We start from the raw sequence: 19,355 nt of genomic DNA, 5'->3' as shown, positions 1-19,355 counted from the left end.
ATTTGGAGGACTTATTTAGGTGTTCATCCTAGTGGTTTTGAATACTTATGTTACCATCCTCAAATTGTCATATTACCCTATTATACCCCTTTCTATATATTGATATAATATAATTTTCTTAATTATCATGCCCCAACCCCACATTTCACGGATCAGGATCCGAAAATCCCATTTCAAACCAATTACTAATTTACTATGTTCCTATTTTAGAGGAACTTGTCCAAATCCGATACTGGGCCACCGTTCTTCAACTCCACTTTGGCAACCCTCTTCCTCAATATTATCTCCATCACTGGTAACCATCCATCTCTCTCTCCCCCTCTCTCTGGCCGTGTTTCTCTTTTAAGCAAAAAAAAAGAGAGAAAATCTTGTACCGGCAATTGTGGCCGCAGTCGTCATGGCCAATCACCTCCACCATCTCCGATCAACCTCACCATCACCGTCAACCCCATAGTTGCTGACCAACACTGTCACGACCCTGACCCGCCCCTTAAGGTCTTAATCATGACACATGCCAGTGATTTCTCACTAAGGCCAAATCACAAATCAAATATCACCTAAACAAGTGATAATCAAAAGGGACTAAAACATAACAGCGGAAGCAAAAATCAACTTTTATTGATAACAAACCAAAGTTTTACATAGGTTTTACAAACCAACAGGGTAAACCTCTCAGAGCTATGCTTACCTACAAACTTAAAAGCTAAACAACCATAGACAAAGCTAAGTGTCTACAAAACCTAACTTACTTTCTACAAGCTTCCAAATATACAACACATCTCAAAAGTAAACACCTTGCCACACTACGCGTCGCTTCCTAAAAGGTGGAAAAGAAAATACATAAGCCAAAGCTCGTGTGAATGATTAATACTTAACTCACATGCTTTCCATGGACAATGCAAAATAATTTGATAGTATCTCAAAACAAAGAACTCAAATCCATAAGCCAATTATAATGCACATTCCGCTATTCAAAGTCAAAAGCTACCAGGCGTCCCCGGTAGTGGATAAGCCAGACGTCTATGCATTATCCCAAAACACAGACCAACCTCAAACACCCTTGCTAGCCATTAAGTCGTCCCCTAGCAAGACCGGACGTTGGGAATGCCATTAAATAGATTAACAAATATTTCACAAATAGGTCCACCTTCCATTGGTATCCATGGAGTACATAATTTATAAAACATGTTCAAATAAGTTCGATAAGGGAAACAAGTTCAAAACCATGTATTTAGGTATTAAATCACTCACCTCGCGTCCACGTGTCACCCAAACCTCCTAAAATAATTAAACAACAAAACATGATTAGAAGAAGCTAAACAAGCCTATCTTTAATGAACATAAGGTCCTAGAGTGAAAGATATGAAGTTAGACAACCAATCTCAGGAAATAATTTCAGAATCTGCAATTTCATCAACTTTAACTTAAAATCTAACTTTGCACAGATATAACTAAGGTACAAACTCCACATACTTTTTAAGGTTTATGAATCTAGTTTCAAAATCAGAAATCGGATCGCAATTTCATCGCTCGAGCTAAAAACTATATATGACCGTTTCCGTAAAGTGCGACGATGCTGTCAGCACTGCAGATACCAGGACAGCAGGTCGGTTAACGATTTTTAACTCCTTCCACATTTTGAGTTAGGTTCTGAAAATTTTCCACAATAAAGAAGACACATACAGGCATTTACAGTAAAAATATCAAAAAATATCAAGGTCGGAAAGTTGGTGAGAAAAATTCCTCAAGAACATGGCAGATTCGATTCTGTTGAAGCTCTAAATTGCCTACTCACAAGTTGGACGAATTTCTGAAGTAAAACCCTAAAATTCACATCAAAACTCATACATAAACTTCACAAAACATAAGTAAATTTGAACATACTCATGGGCTACCTCAAATATACCAAATTCATGAATTACACAAACTTCAAACATGTCAATTTCTAGGAATTTAAAGGAGGTTCATGGATTTCCAACACAAACTTCAATCTCTACCCTAAACCCACTTAGATTCAGCACTTCTAGCAAAAATTGAACATCTAGAACAAGGAATCTCACTCCTCTAGGCATGAACTTACCAAATTAGGCTTCAATCCAAGTCTGGGAAGAAATCTCCAAGATTTTCCTCTTTTTTTCTTCTCACCGAGCGGTTCTCTCCTCTCTCTCTCTCTCTCTCTCTCTCTCTCTCTCTCTCTCTCTCTCTCTCTCTCTCTCTCTCTCTCTCTCTCTCTCCCTCTCTCTCTACACGTGTGATGAGGATGGGGGAGATGTTACACGTTCCTTTTCATTTTAACAGATTACAAGAAAAATTATCATGTGTAGGTGTGACCTATAACCACCTATGTTCCATTTCCAAATAACTAGCAAAACAAGGCCAAAATCACATAATTAACATCAAGTTCAACACTTACTTAAATTCTAAACACAATTAAAAGTCGGGGTATTACAAACACCGTCAAACCCATCATCCTTTCAGATCTCTCTCTCTTGATTGATGACCACCATCGCCACAAGGTTGTTCCAGAGGATCAAGAGCGATGACCATGCTGGTGTTGGTTTTTGCATCAAGCAAAACAAAAAAAAGAAAGAAAGAGAAAAGCTTGTACTAGTAGCCATGGCCGCCGCTTTCGCCGCCATGGCCTTCACCATCCTCGCTTACGGAAGCAGCAGATAGGATTCTTCACGAGGTCATTTTAGGAGGATTGTTTTCGAGGATCAAGAGGCGGAGGCAAGTGGTGTGGGGTTTTGTGTTTGTCGTGTCCCCAATGACTCCACATCGCCACCGATCAGACCTCTCCCTTTTTATTGGGTAATCAATATGGATCTCAAATGTTGTCATGTTTGTAGCCGATTAAAAAAAAATTTTTATCATGTTTGTTCATAGTATTTGCAAATTCATCATGTTCAGTAGTGTGATTAGCACCTAAGATTGTAAAATCGTGGTGCTAAAAGTTCCCTAGCTTGTGGCGTTTTTATTTATTGACATCGTTTTTATGTGATTTTACTCGTAAGGTAGTTTGTTAAGTGTTTCAGGTAAAACACCTTCAAAAGGCGTATTTTGATCACGAGCCTAATTCCCAAGAAAGTTCAAGTATCCGCGCCTGGTGGTACTTCTGCTAGGATGGCCCAAGAGCGAAGGCGTGAGGCGTTGGGCAAGCTGTTGAGGCGTCGGGTGTCAAGTCTGGGAGGCTGGCCTGAAGACCTGGAGATAAGCTCCCCGTATCGATGCAGCCTTAAGCTGTATCGATACACGTTTGTTTAGTGGAAGATCAAAAAAGGTTGTATCGATACGGCCTTAATCCGTATCGCTACTGGATCACTACGGGAAATGGCCCTTTTCAACTTAACAGCGTGGGATCGATACTTTGCTTAATCCGTATTGATATCAAGAGCCTTCGGTCATATATTTGTTGCTTTTTGGACTTTCCACTTTTGGAATAGTTGCCTTTATTGGTATGCTTTTTAGATATTTGATGAAAGAGAAACCCATTTTGTATAAATAGGGGCTTCATCTCCCTCTTTTGATACCTAGCACATTATTAACTTTAGAGTTTCCTCCATTAAAGCTTTTTAAGCTTTTTCAAGTGTAATTTCCTTAGAACTCAAGTAAGTCTTTATCGTTTATTGTTTTCTCGTTTATTAAAGTTGTTCGTACGGGACTAGATCCTTTATAATATCAAGTTTGTTTTCGTTTTTATCGGTTAAAAATCATGTCTCGTTTTTATGCTTTCTTTTATGCTTTAGCTATGTGCGAATAGTCGATAGGCTAAGTCTCGGGGTAATCTTTTCCGAGGACTTAGGTGGTTACTTGGTTCTCGAGCCCTCGAGCTTAAAAGCACGACTTTCGGAATAGAGCTTAACTTGCATTTTTGGTCTAAACAAAGGGGTGTTAACTCCTTGGTAAGGCATTTAGCCAAGCAGTCTTGGCAAGTGCTTTACTGAGGGCTCGTGGCCTCCTATGGTATCGATAAATGTTAAAAACAATTTAGCTCGTCTCCGGCAAATCACACGTTACGATAAACGTAATCTTTTAAAGTTAAATCTTCCGGGCGAGAGCGCGCGGTCGTGACCCTTGCCTGAGTTATAATTGAGAACCAGTAAAGGCCTTTGTCAAGGGATAGACGATCCCTAGACTTGCCTCTTTTAAAAGTTAATCTCATTTCTAGTCTTTCGTTTTTAACATTTCCACTGTTTAAAGCAAAACCAAGTTGGCTGTCTTAAACGCCAAAATCCACCATTCAACACCTACAATCCGATTAAGCTATTTCTGAATTCCCTGTGGTACGATTCCGGTCTTACCGGTTTACTATGCTATCAACGATCTAGCCCTACGCTTGGGGTTTTCTCAACCTTATATTCGAAGGCGAGGTTGTGGCAGTAAGCATAGTGTTGTGCAAATAAGGATTCTATTGCCGGAATATCAGTTTTAGGTATTATGTTTTTCGATTTTTGTCATGTTTGTGAATTGATGATATTTTGTTCATCTACCTCGATTGAAACGTACACTTCTCAAAACTTGTTATGTTTTTTATTTGATCATGTTTTGTTCATTTACCTCGATCGAAACCTACACTTCTTGAAACTTGCCATTTTTCCGATTTTGTCATGTTTTTTAATTGATCTTGTTTTGTTCATCTACCTCGATCAGGTTTTGCCATGTTTTGTGAATTGATCATATTTTGCGATGTTTTTTTGGCTTACACATTCATCTTTGTAAGAGTTGTGTTTTCTTTTTAGATTTTAGGGGAATGAAAATATGAGAGAGAAGACTAGGAGAGAGAGAAATTCAAAAGATTAGTGAGAGAAATGTTTGAAAGAGGAGAGAGAATTGAGATAATTAGAAAAGATTAAAATAAGAGAGAGAGATTTGAAAAATTAGGAGAAAGAAAGGGTAGTTTAGGATTTAATTGAATTTGAGGATGGAAAGATAAGTATTTAAACACATTATGATGAATACCTAAATAAGTAGGGTAAAAAGGATGGCTAATTAAGTTCCCCTTTAAATTATAATGTAACAGCAAAAAAAATCTGGAGCATTTTTTTGAGATTTGTTGATATCCAAGGGATTTTATGGCAGCATTTCTTTTCTCTTTATATTGTGCATGTTAAAGACATCACTGCATTAAAATCTTAAGAAATAGATATCCGATGTCCTCACTCATACAATTTGGACATTCACAATATGCGAGATCGATCAAGGGTACGATGGTGCTAGCAATATGTGCGGTGCATGGAGGGGATTACAAGTCTTATTTCTAAGAGATTGCCCATATGCATATTATATACACACTATTTTTGGCACCAAAAAAAAATTTTGGATTAGCCTATGGCAGAATCAATTCCCAGTTCCACTATTGCGTTGGATTAAAAGACATGTTTATACAATGAGTCAATGACGGAACTAGTAGTTGGCTTATGATGGGCAAGGCCACTCCCAATTTGAAAGTCTCAATAAATACCTAGTACTTTTTTTTTAAATACAAAAAACATTTTTTTAGTTGATTTTGTTCGCTAAGAGCACCTAGATATAATGTTTTGTATTGGGTACTATTATTTTGACATTTAAATAATTTAGATTCTGAACCTTGAAATTTTAAAATTTTGTTGTTCATGGTGGGACCCCTCGTATATGAATTCTAATCCGTCCTTGTGTTTATACCATTTTAGCATTGTTTTAGCCATAATAACATGAACAGAGATAAAACTTTTATATTTACCTTGTGTTGTTCGAGTTTTCTTTTTTCTTTTTTGGATAAGCAAAACTTTCATTAGAAGCTCAAAACACATACTACCTCAAAGGGGCATACCCCAGTATAACAAGAAGAAAAGGAAACCTCCCTTCTAACAGGCCTATACAACAACCAATTGACAGACAAAACAGAGCTAGGCCCTACAAAAAGACCATACACTTTTTTTTTGAAGAGAAGACCATACACTTCAAACTAAGAATGTACACCTAGGAAGGTTCCAACTAGCAGCCAAAGCCTTATTATGGGCAGAGGGTACGTCGCACACCTCTTCTAGAACTCAGAAAATCCCTGATCGAATTCACCGATTGCAGAGCAAGAAGCTCCACATGCAGAGTCTTCCCTTGAAAAAACCTGAGATTTCTTTCTCTCCAAATCAAATAAACTGCAGCAGCCAAACACTCTGCATAAGCAAGCTCCTGAAACTTTTCCCTTGGACATTTAGGTTAAACCATGCCACAATATCATCCAGGTTATTTGGAATGCCACTAACAGAGACTTTATTCTAAGCTCCATACCAAATAGTAGAGGAAAAAGAGCATTGAAAAAACAGATGAGCATGAGACTCAAGATCTGTAATACAAAGCAGGCAAGAATTAACATCGTTCATACCCCAGCCCACCAATCTATCCCTGGTACTCAATCTGTTTTGGACAGCCAGCCACAATATAAAAGACCATCTAGGAACAATTTTACCCTGCCAAACAGTGCGAACCCAAATAGGGGCAGGATATTTATCCCTAATAACTTCCTAAGCTGATTTTACAGAATAGCAACCACTCGGGTGAGGCAACCAAACAATAGAATCGTCCTGGGAACAGTTGGGCTTGAGATCAGAAGGAGTGTGGTTATTGATAGTTTGAGTGACCCTGTTCCTCAAACGGGGCCATCTCCAATCCCCTTGAATAATGATTGAAGAGACTTTAGCCTGCAATGATCTCCCAAGATTAAACACCACCTCACTTCCAAAACGATTATACAAAGGCCCTAAAGGATGCCAATTGTCAAGCCAAAGAAAAGTGTCCAACGCATTACCAATCATGTACTTGATCAAAGGCTGCCGCAAACTAAAGACTTTCCGAACAATCCAAGAAGCATCACAAGGAGTGTCCATGAACCACAAATTCTGCCTTTTAATGATGTAAGAATGAATCCACTTAACTCAGAGGGTGTCAGCCTTTAAACTTAAAGTCCAAAGGTGTCTCAGCAAAGAGGCTTTGTTCCAATCTGATAAGTGCCAAAATATACATATTTTGGCCCTTCAAACTATATTTATTAGTCATTTATTTTTGTTATTTTATAATTATTTTGTCCTTTTTGTGTTTATAGGTTGCTCAAGCCCGTTGTTCAAGAAATTTGGATAAAAACAAAAGTTAAAGGAAGTTTGGGGTTAAAAGTGCAAAGGGCTTTCAAAGTTGAATTGCTAATTTCTAATAACGTGAAGTCCAAGGGCCACTTTATGTAAAAATGCATTAAAAGCCCTACTGCTATATAAATGACTGGACGTGCTCGAAGTCGGCAGCAGCTTTGGCCGTGGAAAAGAAAACGTGGACAAGAGCAAGCTTTCAACGAGGAGTGGGTTTTGAACGCAAAGCCTACTGATCATGGAGATCACATCAGCGCCTTCCGATTATCTTCTCTCCAAGAGCAACTAATTCTCTTTCTTAGAGTGTAGATGAAACCCTAACCAAGTAACTATGTTTTTACATTAATTTGAGATTTCGATTACCGAAGCAACGGTTGCATAACATTGAGACTTATTTTTATGATTTTATTTTATTCTTTCAATTTAGTATTATGTGTTTGTTTTCTGTGATTGCGAATACATAGTTATGCAACGGTATTTTTGTGCGTGGAATTGAGTATTAGGATAATCTATGCCTAGGGAAGACGAGCCGTGCCTAGATTAATTAGTCATAGAATCAAAGACGATTCGTGCCCACCAAAGATAGATTATGCCCGATTCTCAATTACATTGATCCTCTTGGTGATGTCGCTAGGGCTTGTAGCTTTTAGTGAATCAATGTCATTTCGGTTATTGGTTTCCTAAAATTAATATAATTGCTTGGTTACAAAGTTAGGGTGGATTCGAAACCCTAAGACCTTTTCCCATATTCGAACTTAATATCTCTCTTGCTTTCAATTATTTAGATAATTTTAGTTAAACAAACTCCAATCACTTTTTCTTGAATTAAATAAAGAATTGATTTTAGAAATAAATAACTTAGCCTCTTGATCCTCGTGGTACGATATTTGGACTTAAATCACTATTCTATTTGAATTGAAGTTTCGCTTGGTTTTAATTATTTATTTTTGGTGTGAAAACGACCTACCACAATCCTTCAATCTTCTGAACCCTAAAGAAAAATTTGCCAAATTGATTGCAACATTTGGTGCTGTCCCTCCTCTCCCGCCGCCCATTATGATGTAAAACCCTGGGGGAGGGAGGGGAGGAAGGGCTGCTAGGGTTAGAGAGAAAGGCAGAGAGAGGAGGAGGATTGGTACTTCAATTGGTAGCTCTAGTTATGGGGTCTTGGTCACTATTGGGGCCATTTGACTATTGAAATGGCCTTTGAATATTCTTCCCAGAAGAAAAACAATTACCCAACTTCCCCTTATCGTGGGATGAGGCTTCCAATTGGCAAGATTATTCGGGGCATCTCGCTTCACTTAGATTTAATTAATCCGGTCTTGTTTCAAATTACAAAATTAATGTGGCCCATTAATTTTTAGCCCGAAAAAATAATGAATATCGGCCCAATTTAATTAATACTTAATTAAATGGCCCAACAACGCTGGTCCGAGGTTTGGTGCCAAAAACGGATATAAACAGGTTCATTTAGCTGCACGCTTTATTTAGGTTTAGTTTGGCTTGAGAAATGAGTATTGCGGTTTTAAACTTAAACTCAAGGGACTTCACATAGCATGTTGCGGTCTGTCTAAATGAACCACATGGCATTTCCTTTAACCTTAAAATGTTGCGGTTTTATGTATGCAGAATATTTCAGCGAGGGTGCCCGCGCCGGTGGTGCCGATGATTGTGGAGGTGATGGGGAAGATGGATGGGGGAAGAGGGGGAAGGAGTACGCGATGAGTGTTTTGGGGGTGATTTATGGTGGTGGGTTTGGAGAGGAGAGGCGGGGCGGGGGCAGGGGAGAAGAAAAATGAAATCAAACATTAGAGAGAAACTAGGTGAATTTTACATTATGTACGTGATGTGACAATAGATCTGCTTCCTCTACATTATGTACGTGATGTGACGATAAGTGAAATGATATATGGATTACATAGTCTACATTGTTGGCGTATCATTAAGGATGCATTATGTCAACTTTGATGAAGTGAGGATCAAAACAAGAGAGAGAGAGAGAGAGAGAGAGAGAGAGAGAAGGTTTGTGGCAAGGGATTATGAGTAGTTTGCTACAAATGAGCTCACAAAGTAGGTTAGGATCAAAGAGAAAGAACAAGACACATGATATATTAGGGGAACACTGACTTACTTACTTACTTGATTTTTCACAGAACACCAATAGTACTACTTTACTGTTCAGCTTACATCATCATACATCAATTACCTTACTTTTTCTGCTAGCATTTATTTCTTACGTACTATTGGTAATAATCTATACTACAAGACAACAGACCAATAATACTACTACTACTTATCCAAACAATACATACAAACATTACATATCTTACAAGTATTTGTTGCAAGATTAACCAAGACAACCACACTGAACTGAATTGTCGATTTCTTTCAAGTTTTGGAGTGCAGCGAGCCTGGATCTTGGCAAAGAGTATTTTCCGATCATTTTTGCTTCTTCTTTTTTTTTTTTCTCCGTTTGGCATGGAAATGAGAGTGCACATTGGTACCCGTCATTTTCTCCAGGGTGTATTAACCTGTCACACCACACCACTATTTGTAGAGGATTTCACCGCACCTATGTCAGAACCAAAGTAAAGTCTCAAAACGTATGATGGCGTTAGGAGTATGTTCAGCCAATTAGCCCCAATAGTGAGCTATGGAGATTCGAACCTAGGCGGAACCAACCCGTCATTGGTTCTCGAATTGTGCTTTTTCCGTTTTCCGCGAATCACGTATTAATACTACTATACCAAGGGATGGATTGATGGGCTAATTTCGGAAATAGGACTAGGCCCAATCATACAGACTTCAGGGTCCAATCCAATCTTGGGAAAGGAGGTTCCGCGGGATCGATACTCTGAACAAAATTGTTGGTCCACTGGTCCAGCCCATAATGTCCTGGACATGGTCCTTACCATGTTGAAATTATGTCCAAAAAGTTTGGTGAACCGTGAAACTGGTCGAACTGAACTGATCCATACATTTTGAATTGGATTTATGGATTAATGGTCCGGATAAGGATTCAAAAATTAAAAAATCTTGAGGTATGGTTCGGTCCACGAATTTTCATTATGAAACTGTAGTTTATCCGAACCCAACTGTGAGATATTAAAAAATAATAAGTTAAAATTAAATATATATAAACTTCTAAAATAAATTTCTCAGGCATATGTTACATAAACAAACTTTTAAAGAGAGACTCGAGAATATCCTTTGAGAGTTTGGAGTCAATTACTTTCTGGATTATGAATAACAAACTCTATAGATTATAATTTTGATACTAGAATTTGTGAAATTATTTGGGGTACGAAATACATTTGATGAAGGATAATTTTTTGAATAAAAGAACAAAATCGGTGCAATTTATAAAATTAGATGAGAAGGTGGTCATTCCTCCGGCCCCTGTATTTTCCTATTATGACTCCAAGCCAACAAGAAGGTAAGAAATGGAATGGAAATGAAAAGACTAGTGGCGGAGCCAGGATTTAACTAACGGGGCGGCACTGTTCAATTCAATCTCAACTGTTTCACATGCTTGCATGTGGGGATGAGATGTCCCCTTCACCTTATTGTCAACAAGAGTCTCGCACAAGTGCTCATTTTTTCCAGTGATGAGAGTCTTCAACAAAAACCAAAAAAATAACCATATGAGCATATACAAATGTGGAACTAGTGAAATTCACTAGCTATAAATAGTTTACCCATATAGCTTAACCAGGTTCTGTTGTTTGTGAGTTTCACAAGCAGACTATGTTTGTTATGAAGAAAACATGATACACAGGTTCTGTTTTTATTAAGTGTTGTTTTTATTAAGTGTTGATCTGGTGGCATCTTTGTGGATACATAAAGATAATTGAAATATGAACATGGCTTCAAAGGATTGTCAGCAAAAGAGGACAAGTGAATTTGATGATACAAACCCAACTGTTGAATGCGAAGATGTGTGCCCTGTCCTCTTTGGCAGGTTTCAATAGTTGCCTCTCATAACTCATAAGTATGCCACTAAAAGCTTCGATGATCTGACATAATAATGCACACATTAATTTTCATGAAGGTGGATATGAAATTAAGAAATTCAACAGATTTTTATGAACAAAAATGTTATTTTGTTTGAGATATCTCCTTCTTTGAGCATTTGGACTGCATTTTTTCACATTGACAACCAATCCATTTGAATACCACATGCTAGAGCTGTAAAATAACAATTTTTGTTGCAGATTATTGAAACTAAGAACAAGGAAAAGCATTTTTGTAAACGAGTATGATACTAAAAATTCAAGATGATAATGAATAGTGTTCCTTGCAGGTCCATTTGTAGTCATGAGTTGTAATTTGGTTCAGTCTTTCAATCGCAGATTCATCCAGATAAACCATCATGTTCCCGTTGTACTAAAGGTAGTAATTGTGGAATTATCTCTCAACTAACTTGACGAATATGCCAGAAAATCAAACTTCTCTTCGCCAATTACAATGCAATCTTTAAGAGTTGCAAATACCCTTCCATAAATGCTAGTTCTTCTTTCCTAACTGGAAGAACATCTGAACATATGTTGGGTAATAAATCTTTATAAAACAGTTTACCCATCTCCACATCGTGAAACGAAACACGTAGAAAATTGTCGATATCATCACGATATTGGCGTAACACCCTATTTGACATGGTAACCTCTGCCCCAAAAAATACACTTTACATGGGGTAATTCGGACCTTATGAGAACGTATACCACTCCTTCGTCATCCTAGTTTATAGCAGTTCATAGCAAGTGTTGGAGAACGTTGATCGAGGATTTGTAGCCCCGATATTCACTATATTGCTCACGTAGCCATGTAAGAGGGTCATAGCAACATTCCTTGAGGTGGGAAAAATTTTCAGTGCCGAGCGAGTACTACGTGGTGTCCGCTCGGTGCATCCGAGCTGTCCATTACATTTTTGGACAGCTTGGATTTGAAGAGAGAAAGTGTTGAGGTGAGAAAAGAGAGAGGGTTTCAATCCGAGCTATCTAAAAGTATTGGACAGCTCGAATGTGCCGAGTGGATACGACGTGGAATATACCCACCCGGCACCCAAAAATTTCTCCTTGAGGTGAACTAGCTTATCAAGGGCGTGTTGAACACACACAATGGGCTAGGTTTTTGAGGTTCGACTAGCTTAAAGAAGTCAATATCAAGTTATTCGACAGCGCTTGGAAGGCATTTTGTCTGATAAAAAGAAAATTTGTTCGACAGCCACTTGTACAATAGATAGAATACACAGATCTACACCCACAACTGAGCAGATTCTTTCTTTTTATAGTCGTACACCTGATTAATGAATGGTTTGGAATATTTTCATCAAATGACCAGCAATCTCTTTCTAGAATCTTCTTACAAAAAATATTTCGTATTTTTCACAACTTCATGATATTTTAGAATTCTCTACACTAGTCCAGCATGTACAATCTTGTAGAATATTCTAGAAATTTCCAAAACTCTCTAAAGCAATGAAGATGTGAACGGTCCCAATTACTAGTGTAGAGAATTCTACAAGATTGTTCATACTGGACTAGTATAGAGAATTCTACAATGATGATGGTTTTTCTAAGGGTTTGTTCTCATGTGCTTTTTTTTTTTTTGCGGTAGTCCGATTTATAATCGCTCTCTAATTCGATGGGCTCGATTGAACAGCAGAGGAAAGATATTTTGGGAAGAAAATAGACTTTCCTGGATAATCTATTTCCATTCAAAGACAATGCTGAAAATTTAAAGGAAAGACAGGAGTAACTCAATGCCGATAATACTAAGAAAAATATAATTTACACGTAAAAAAAAATGAATGCATTTTTTAAATTCAACGGATTCGCTTCAACCATCTGGATTCCATGTGTAGTCGCCCCTAAGGTATGATAGAACTCACGGAATCATTGTGAGGTGCAATACTTGACGTTCTGATAAAGTGCAGTTTCTTGAGTCCTCTGTTATTGATTACATAATTCAATTTGCCACAAGCTTGACGACCAATTCAGGATTGTGCTAATTACGAAGGATCCTCCACTTCTTTTTCCCATACTCTATATATGGAGTATCAATTTTTATCATCTAAAATAGAGGAAGAATTGGAGGAATAAAGGGTGAATTGGAGATGCTCTTAATGGTACTAGTATTACGAAGAAGTTGCAACAATTTTGTGGACAAATTCATTTTTCAAGATTAATGAAGTTGTTACAAAACAAAGTTAAAAATTAATTTCGAAAGTATATTATTTTTGAGGACAAAGTTACACGGTCTTCCATATGGAGTATTTAAATTGGGACGGAGGGAGAACCCACGAAGAAAGATCCGGCTATGATGCCCCAATCCGATTTTGGGGCATCATGTCTCATTTTCTCTCAACTGTTAGAGTATAAATTGTAGCCATACATAGTGGTAAATATAGTCATACATTGTGGTAAGTTTGATCATATATTGTGGTAAATATAGCCATACATTATGGTAAGTGTGATTTGCGAAAAACTCATAAAACCACTTTATTTTTTTGAGTGGTTCTGATCTAATGGCTGAGATTTATCTATTTTCAATCTAACGGTTCATATTTATGAGTACATCCATACCCCAATAACATTGTGGGGGCATCATAGAAAAATTCACCTACGAACAGAACCAACCAAATCACTTGAAACAGGAATAGTCTGCAACATTGGACCAAGTGCGCACAGGAAGGTTCTGTTTGGAACTCAAGGAAGGGAAAAGAAAATTAAAATATTTTCCTTTCTATTTTGGAATTTAAGGAAAGTGAGGGAAAAAAATGAAAAAGTTTTCCTTCCAATTGTTTGGATTGGGGAGAAAAATGAGAGAAAATACAAGAATTTAAATAGGGTGAATAGTAAAATTTCTCTCCTATGTTCCCCCAATTTTTTCTCACTTTTCATCATTTTTCCTAAAAACCAAACAAAGCAGTATTTGGTTGGAAGCAAAAGAGAGAAGAAAATAATCTTTCCCTCCTCTTTTCTTTTCTTTTCTTTTTCCATAAGTTCCAAAGGGAGCGGACGAAGACGAGATGAAAAGAGGGCTGGATGGGGCGCCTTGGTTGATTGCTAGTAGGGCCGTTAGCCAGATCAGAAAATCGCTCGAAATTGGAAAAATTGGACCGGATTGAATTTTTTAAACAGGTTGAATAATATCGATCTGGTTCCAGTTTAAAAAATTTTATAAACCGAAAAAATAATTTCGATCCGGTTTATGTGTTTTAAAAACCGGTCGAAACCGGACCGGTTATATATATATATATATATATATATATCGGGACGGTTCCGGGGACACCTAAAAAAACACCTAAAAAAACACCCCATAGCTCCCGATCAAATTTTGATGATCCGAGCCGCTCAATGTGATCAGAACGTGATTTTAAGGGTACTCGCAAGAAATCAGCAAAAAAAATGACAGGAAAGGGCTTGATCCGAACAGTTTCGAACGGTTTTTTATTGAACGGTTCAAATAAAAACTGCTTAAATCAAACCTTTCCCGGTTATTTTTTTTGCTAATTTCTCGCGGGCACCCTTAAAATCACATTCTGCACACATTGAACGGTTCGGATCATAAAAATTTGATCGGGAACTATGAGAATGAGATTATGGGTGTTTTTTTGGGTGTTTTTTTAGGGTGTCCATTGAACCGTTCCGTATATATATATATATAAACATAAGGGAGGGGTTGAATTATAGGTTTTTTGTTGATATTTTGTGGTGTATATTAGTTTAATAAATATATTTATTATATAAAATCAATCATATATATATCAGTCCTGCTACACACACAGCAATTTGTGCACAGATTTCGTTGTGGGGCCCACCACGGGTTCCACACAAATCATCTGAGCTGTTCATTAAATGTAAAACATTTTTTCAAGAGTCCCCGTAAAAAATAAGCTCAATCTTGACCTATAGGTGCTTCATCCAACCATCTAACTTTTCATTCAGATTTTCGAATAATAAAAAGTTATATGATTGGATCGAGCACCTATAGGTATTGGATTGAGCTTATTTTTTACGGGGACCCTTTAAAAAATGTTTTACATTAATGAACGACTTGGATGATTTGTGTGGGATCCGTGGTGGGCCCCACAATGAAATCTGTGCACAGATTATATGTGTGTGTAGACTTTCTGTTTTTATGCGCTTAATTATGTTTTTATGGGTTATTTATTGGGTTCAAAATTGATTCTTTTTTATTGGGCCCAAAAAAAGGGTTGAATTATGAATTTTTGGTTGATATTTTTGTGGGTTGAATTGTGAATTTTTTGATGTGTTGGGCCCAAAATATGACTTATGAATGAAAACCGGATAAATCAGATCGAAACTGGTTAAACGGGTCGAAACTGAACCGATTTATTGGTTCCAATTTCTACAAATCTCAAACTGAATAATCGGTTTCGACCGAAAAATACATCCAAACCGGTCGAAACCGGACCGTATCACCCCTGATTGCTAGTGAGAGGAGAAAGATAGGGCGAAGTGGGTTGTTTATGGTGTTGGAAAATTACTCCTACAAAGAGTTGAAAGAATGACGGAAGCGGCGGTGCTGTTGGAGGAGTTTCGATCCTCCCTCACGACTTGGTGATTCTGAAAGTGCTCACAAGGCTCCCGGCCAAGTCCCTGACGCGATTCAAGACCGTGTCGAAGCACTGGCGGTCCGCCATCTCCGATCCGTCGTTTTCCGAGGCGCACCGCCGCCTCGCTCGTTCCCGATCCGGCGCCACCCGCCTCTTCATCGAGACGTATGGCGACCGCGGCGTCGACTTTTCCTTGTTAGGCTGCTTCCTCCAAGCCCTCCCGTGCCACGGTAATAAATCCCTATTGCTCGACCCCTTTACTGTACACGAATCATCAGATAATAATAAATACAATGGTGCTACCGAAGTCATCAACGGCCTCTTTTGCTTGTACAACGATAATCGCGTATGGGTATGCAACGTCTCTACCCGTGAAACTGAAATGTTATGGTGAAGAAAAGGTTCTCCATTAATGTAGCCTCGTTCCCAAATGGTGGTTTCAAAGCTAGGAGCCTTGTTGAATAACCCATTAACTCTCAACCAAGCAAACCAAATCTATGCTCTCATTCTCACCAGCGGTCTTAACCATCTCCAACCCTTACTCATCCGTCAACTTCTCGTACCCCAACTCAGTTACTCTCAACCCACAACTCAATATCTCCGTTTAATTCTCTCCCATATGCAAGACCCAAATGTTTTTTCATGGTCTTGTACCATTAGGTTCCTTTCCCTGCACAATCAGTTTAGAGAGGCTTTTAATATGTATGTAGAGATGCATAGATTGGGTTTGTGTCCAAACACTTTTTCCTTGTCTTCTTCTTTGAAGGCATGTGGTAGGATTGGGTATAAGATTGGCGGGGTTTCAATTCATGCTCAAGTTCATAAACATGGGTTTTGTAAGGTTGTTTATGTGCAAACAGCTCTTGTTGATTTCTACTCAAAGGTAGGGTGTGTGGAGATTGCGCGGAAGGTGTTCGATGAAATGCTTGAGAAAAATGTGGTTTCTTGGAATTCGATACTATCTGGGTATATGAAGTCAGGGAATTTGGCCGTGGCGCGTAGCATGTTTGATGAGATGCCGGAGAAGGATGTTATTTCTTGGAATTCGATGGTTTCGGGATATGGGAGAGAAGGGGATATGGAGCAAGCGTGCGCTTTGTTTCGCCAGATGCCAGAGAGAAATGTAGCTTCTTGGAATGCGATGATTAGTGGATATTTGAATAGTGGGAAGGTAGAATTGGCACGGAGTTTCTTTGAAGCAATGCCTAGAAGAAATAACGTTTCGTTGATTACAATGATTAGTGGGTACTCGAAATGTGGTGATGTTGAATCTGCTAAGGATCTCTTTGACCATATGGGTGAGAAAGATCTACTGTTGTACAATGCCATGATAGCTTGCTATGCTCAAAATAGCCGATCAAAGGAGGCCCTTCAGCTATTCAACAAGATGATTCAGCCCAATGTAAATATTCAGCCGGATAAAATGACATTTGCTAGTGTTCTATCCGCTTGTTCTCAATTGGGAGATATGACATCCGGGTCTTGGATTGAGTCGTATATGAAGCAACTCGGAATTCAAATTGATGACCATTTGGCTACTGCCTTGATAGACTTGTATGCAAAGTGCGGAAGCATTGATAAGGCATACAAGCTGTTTCAACTCTTGCAGAAGAAGGATTTGGTTTCCTATTCTGCAATGATTCTGGGATGTGGATTAAACGGTAGGGCAAAGGATGCCATCACGTTATTTGAACAAATGATGGAGGCCCGAATTTTTCCAAATTTAATTACCGTCACTGGGATATTAACCGCCTATAACCATTTTGTTTTGGTTGAAGAAGGCTATAAATGCTTTAACTTGATGCAGAAGCATTATGAACTTGTGCTCTCGGCGGACCATTATGGAATTATGGTCGATATGTTAGGGCGGGCAGGGCGATTGGAGGAAGCATATGAGTTGATAAAAAGCATGCCAATGCAACCACATGCTGGGGTTTGGGGAGCTTTGCTTCTTGCTTGCAGCGTGCATAGTAATCTTAAGATAGGGGAGATTGCAGCTAAGCATTGCTTTGAGTTAGAGCCTGATGTAAGTGGTTATCGGTCTCTGCTTTCCAGTATATACGCCTCGGTTGGGAGGTGGGATGATGCCAAGAGTTTGAGAGAGGGTTTGCAGAAAAAGATTCCTGGTTGTAGTTGGATGGAACAGAGTTGAGTCAAATCAAAAGGTGGGCGTAAATTACAAGTGTTCATTGGTTGGATGGGGACACTGTCGCATTGCTATAGTTCTATTTTCACCTGACCACTTTGGCTGGGTTTGGTGTCATGGAATTTTGGAGCAGAGTTGAGTCAAATCCAAGGTGACAAAGCCTATAAGCCTGTAAATCATATCTGATTCATTGGTTGGATGAAAGCACTTATACTTTCATATATCCCATTGGATTTTGAATTTGTGGCAGGATATTCCAGGGGGAGGAAAATGTTGGGGATTATTTCCAGAAGGATGTGTGGAGGGTTTTTGCTTAACAGGAGCTTCCTTCCTCTGATCTTGTGCATGAAAATGCCAAATTCTATACCGATTCTTTTGTTTTTTCTTCTACTTCTAAGGAATACAAGTTGGTTAAATTATGCTTGTTTCCTATGGTCTTCAAGAGGGATGTTCGCTATACAGAGTGCGAGATTCACACTTTGGGCATTGACACGTCCTGGAGAGGGCTGAGTGTGTTTCAGGCTCCGCCCATCAAATACTCGGACTCCAACAGAAGCAGCGCGTCCATTGATGGAGCTATCTGTTTCTGGCAGGACGGGGGAACTGGATTCGTCGTTTTCAACAGCCAAGATGAGAGCTTTCAAGAGATTGAACACCCACCATGGGCCTCCTGCAAACATTCATTTTGGTTGTCTTTCATAAGAGGGGATTGTTCATTGGTGCAATTTAGAGGCCGTTTTGCAGTGGCAAGTGGGGTGGTTGATTGGAAATTACCGCTCTGGGTGTTGGAGTTGGAGTATAAAGGACAGTCGCGGTCATATGAATGGATTAAGGAGGGGTAATCGATGTTCTGTATGATTTTCCTGTCCACAGATATAGTTTTTTGGGAACCTCCCCACAGGTGAGATGTTATTGACTCGTGTAAAGATTAATAAGTCAGCTATACCTGTTTATTCATATGATCACATTGAAAGAAAGTTTGAGGAGTTTGAAATTGGCAAGTTCCCTTTATCTGAAGCTTCGATCAGGAAGGTCCGTATCAACTATTGCGAGGAAAATGTCACACCGTTGAGCTCCAGCTTTTCCTTTCAGGACGGCTATTCCCCATGAATCAGTCTGCTCAATTCCCTTCTCTAATTTAGCTATCGATTCAGTTTCAGTGTGTCACATTTTATTTGACGTTTTATGTGCTATGTAGTAAGTTATTGTCAGATTGTTGCAGAATGGATTTCAATGTGTCGTTTGGATAATGTATCTTGTAATGCTTAATATATTTTGTTGCAGTATGGATTGCAATGTGTTGTTTGTTTATTGTATCTTGTGATGTTTAATGTATTTTTGTTGCAGTATGGATCTTGTAATGGGTTGTAATGAGTAATTTGTAATGCTTGACCTAGTCTGTTGCACTGTCGTTTATGAAGTTTGATCTTTCTTGCTCAATTGTTTTTCGCTATTATTCTTATCAAGATCGTGGTTTTAGAACTTGTTTAGCAATCATAGCAGTGTTGGA

The 19,355-nt window shown here is 38.5% G+C and overlaps 1 protein-coding gene across 1 annotated transcript; it reads left to right on the top strand.

The window, feature by feature from the left end:
* Positions 1–15,530: 15,530 nt before the first annotated feature.
* LOC131325075 (pentatricopeptide repeat-containing protein At4g22760-like) lies at positions 15,531–19,156 on the top strand. Its single transcript, XM_058357132.1, has 2 exons — positions 15,531–17,921; positions 18,014–19,156. The coding sequence occupies exon 1, from the start codon at positions 16,130–16,132 to the stop codon at positions 17,849–17,851; it is 1,722 nt and encodes a 573-aa protein (XP_058213115.1). The 5' UTR covers positions 15,531–16,129; the 3' UTR covers positions 17,852–17,921; positions 18,014–19,156.
* Positions 19,157–19,355: the final 199 nt, after the last annotated feature.

The sequence above is a fragment of the Rhododendron vialii genome, chromosome 5a, assembly GCF_030253575.1.
Source record: "Rhododendron vialii isolate Sample 1 chromosome 5a, ASM3025357v1".
NCBI classification, from domain to species: domain Eukaryota; kingdom Viridiplantae; phylum Streptophyta; class Magnoliopsida; order Ericales; family Ericaceae; genus Rhododendron; species Rhododendron vialii.
The sequence above is the reverse complement of the archived record's forward strand: the minus strand, read 5'-3'. Positions and strand labels throughout refer to the sequence as shown.